The sequence below is a fragment of the Microcaecilia unicolor genome, chromosome 14 (genome assembly GCF_901765095.1).
Source record: "Microcaecilia unicolor chromosome 14, aMicUni1.1, whole genome shotgun sequence".
NCBI classification, from domain to species: domain Eukaryota; kingdom Metazoa; phylum Chordata; class Amphibia; order Gymnophiona; family Siphonopidae; genus Microcaecilia; species Microcaecilia unicolor.
This window is the reverse complement of record NC_044044.1, coordinates 23,380,393-23,383,334: the sequence shown is the minus strand read 5'-3', so window position 1 is coordinate 23,383,334 and position 2,942 is coordinate 23,380,393. Positions and strand designations below refer to the sequence as shown.

Sequence of the window (2,942 nt, the reverse complement as noted above, 5' to 3'; positions counted from 1 at the left end):
TGACAGGAAAGAAATCAAAATAATACAGAATCTTTCCCTATAGGGTGCACAAGTGTGCTCTGTATACATATGTAAATAATGCATGCATGTTCACACTTTTTGAAAACCTTCCAAAATAGCACACACTCTTTCCCAGCAGTATGCACTCTTCATGAATAACATGCACACTCTTTCAGAGGAGTTTGCAGTCTTTCTAAAAGAGAGGGTACTGTTAGCAGTATTGTTACCAAAACAAATTTTAACAAAATCAATCTTAAAAATCCAGTTATTTGTATGGAAACTGAACAAAATTAACATTTTTGGGTTGCACACCCCCACCATTCAGAAAACCAGAGTTCTCCTTTCCTTTCCCTGTTTCCCATTTCCATGCACCATTAATTAAATGAGCACAGTCTTAAATCTTACAAACTAAGGACCCTGTTTATTAAGGTGTGCTAATATTTTTAGCATACACTAACACTAGAGACACCCATATATTCCCATGGGTGTCTCTAGCACTGGCACATGCTAATTTTTAGCATAACAGCTTTTCTTGGTAAACAGGGCCCTCAGTTCAAAACTATGTGTCTTCATTTTCTCCCCACTTTCATCTCGAATCTCTTGCCAACTATAGTTGATATGGGTAAGAAGAGGTAGAAACACATGTGAAAATTAAATGGATGTTGGAAAGTAGATGATTTTAAACCAATTGCCACTGCACCAATAGACTTTGAAGTAAACTAGATGAGTGTTTTCCTTTGTTTAAACCTCTGATAGCTACATGTACTTTGTAAGAATAGCCATACTGGTTCAGACCAATGGTCCATCTAGCCCAGTATCCTGTCAATCCAGGTAACAAGAACCTGGCACAATCCCAAATAGTAGGAACATTCTATAACCTCAAAGAGTAACAACATTCCAGAATCCCAAAGAATAGCAAGATTTCAGAACCAAAAAGAGTAACAAAATTCCAGAATCCTGAAGAACAGCAAGATTTCATGCAGAATCTCAAAGAGTAGCATTAAGGGATCCCATGTATATCCCATGTGTATTGCATGTATATTGCAATATAGGTATTAATCAATCAGCTGCAAATTTTGTCTTTTTTTATATAACAGATCATGAACACGGAAACCATAAAGGGAGAGAATATGACATCAGCCACAGGATTCATCATTCTGGGATTCTTTAACCAAACTCAACACCGTGTCTTCATTTACGCTATAGTTGTACCAGCCTACGTCATCTCTATGCTGGGAAATATTGGGTTCTTAATATTAATGTTCTCTGACCATCATCTCCACAAACCCATGTACTTCTTCCTCAGCAACTTGTCCTTTCTAGATATTTGGAACACCACAGTCACTGTCTCTACGTTGCTACAAAGCCTTTTAAAGGGGAAGACCTTTATTTCATTTTCTTCATGTATGACACAGCTTTACCTATTCTTAATTGCTTTAGGTACAGAATTCTGGCTTCTCGCAGTCATGGCTTATGATCGTTTTGCAGCAATATGTAAACCTCTACATTACCCACTCCTCATGAACAAAAGGAATTGCACTTTACTTGCAGCTTCTTCCTGGATAACCGGCATTGTTGATACGATTGCTTTAGTAGATGTTATATCCCATTTCTCTTTCTGTGGCTCCAATGAGATTAACCATTTCTTCTGTGACCCCAATGCACTGCTAAAACTCTCCTGCAGTGATATTAAGAACTTTGAAATACTTTCACTTTCTGAAGGAGTTTTCATGGCTGTAATCCCTTTTCTATTAACCCTGTTATCCTACATATTTATCATTGTAGCCATCCTAAAAATCCATACTTCTGAAGGGAGAAAGAAGGCCTACTCTACTTGCTCCTCCCACTTAACCATTGTTCTTATTTTCTATGGCACTTTAACAGTTGTCTATATGAGCCCAAGCTCAATGTTTACACCAGAGCAAGATAAAATGTTTGCCCTTCTGTACACGGTAATTATTCCCATGCTAAACCCCTTAATTTATAGCATGAGAAATAAAGAAGTAAAAAATGCCCTGAGAAAACTCATCTTTAGAAAATAAGATAAAAGGAAAGAAGACGTTATCACTGTCGTCTGAAAATTCAACAGCAATTAAGTATTTTTTCTTTTCATGGCTATTCCTGTTACTCAGTAAAAACAGATATAAAGTTTATAAAATTCTAGGTTTTCTTTGTATCATTTCCTGTTTTTCTTTTAATCATTGAGGAAGAAGGGGGCAGATAGATACTAGGGATGGATAGACAGAACAGGTCATTCATTTGTTTTTAGGTCCAGCATGAATGCTATTGTGAGTGTGAAGTCTTCTTAAAGAGTGCATACTATGTACGAGTGTGCACTCATTCCTGGTAGCACGTGCATGAGTGAACCATCATGCCAGTGCGAATCATCTTGCATGTGTGCACCATTGGGAAAGAGCTTACACGTCTTGGAGGGAATTCAATAAACGGTTCTGAAACTTGGCGCCAAAAAATTCAGTGCTAAGCGCTATAGTATAATAGACATACATTTTATATAGAATAGTGTTTAACATGGATCCTGCTTCAAAGTTTTGGGTGTCAGACTTACGCCTACTGAAATCTGGTGTAACTATCAGCGCCAATGTTAGGCCTGGTTAGGCAGCATTCTGTAATTCTGCATGCAACTTTTCAGAATGTCCCCAACATACCCATGGTCATGCCCCCTTTTTGGAGATACGCACCATGGGAGTTAGACACCATACCTTATAGAATAGTGTACTTCCAGATGTGCATGCAAATTTTATTGTGTGCCAAGGAATATCAAATCAGTCACCTTACTTTCAAATTCTTCCTACTTTTCTCATCTATATGTTACAACTTTGCCTTACCCTTCACTACCAATTATAATGTTCTATTACGTATTGTGTTGTCATTGCAAGTAGTATACCATGCCATACTTTGTATTGTTACTTGAATATTTTTAC

General features: G+C 37.4%; 1 protein-coding gene across 1 annotated transcript; it reads left to right on the top strand.

Moving 5' to 3' along the window:
• The first annotated feature begins 1,460 nt into the window (after positions 1–1,460).
• LOC115457714 (olfactory receptor 472-like) lies at positions 1,461–2,042 on the top strand. The gene has a single exon (XM_030187272.1). It carries the CDS (start codon positions 1,467–1,469, stop codon positions 2,040–2,042), a length of 576 nt encoding a protein of 191 aa, XP_030043132.1. The 5' UTR covers positions 1,461–1,466.
• Positions 2,043–2,942: the final 900 nt, after the last annotated feature.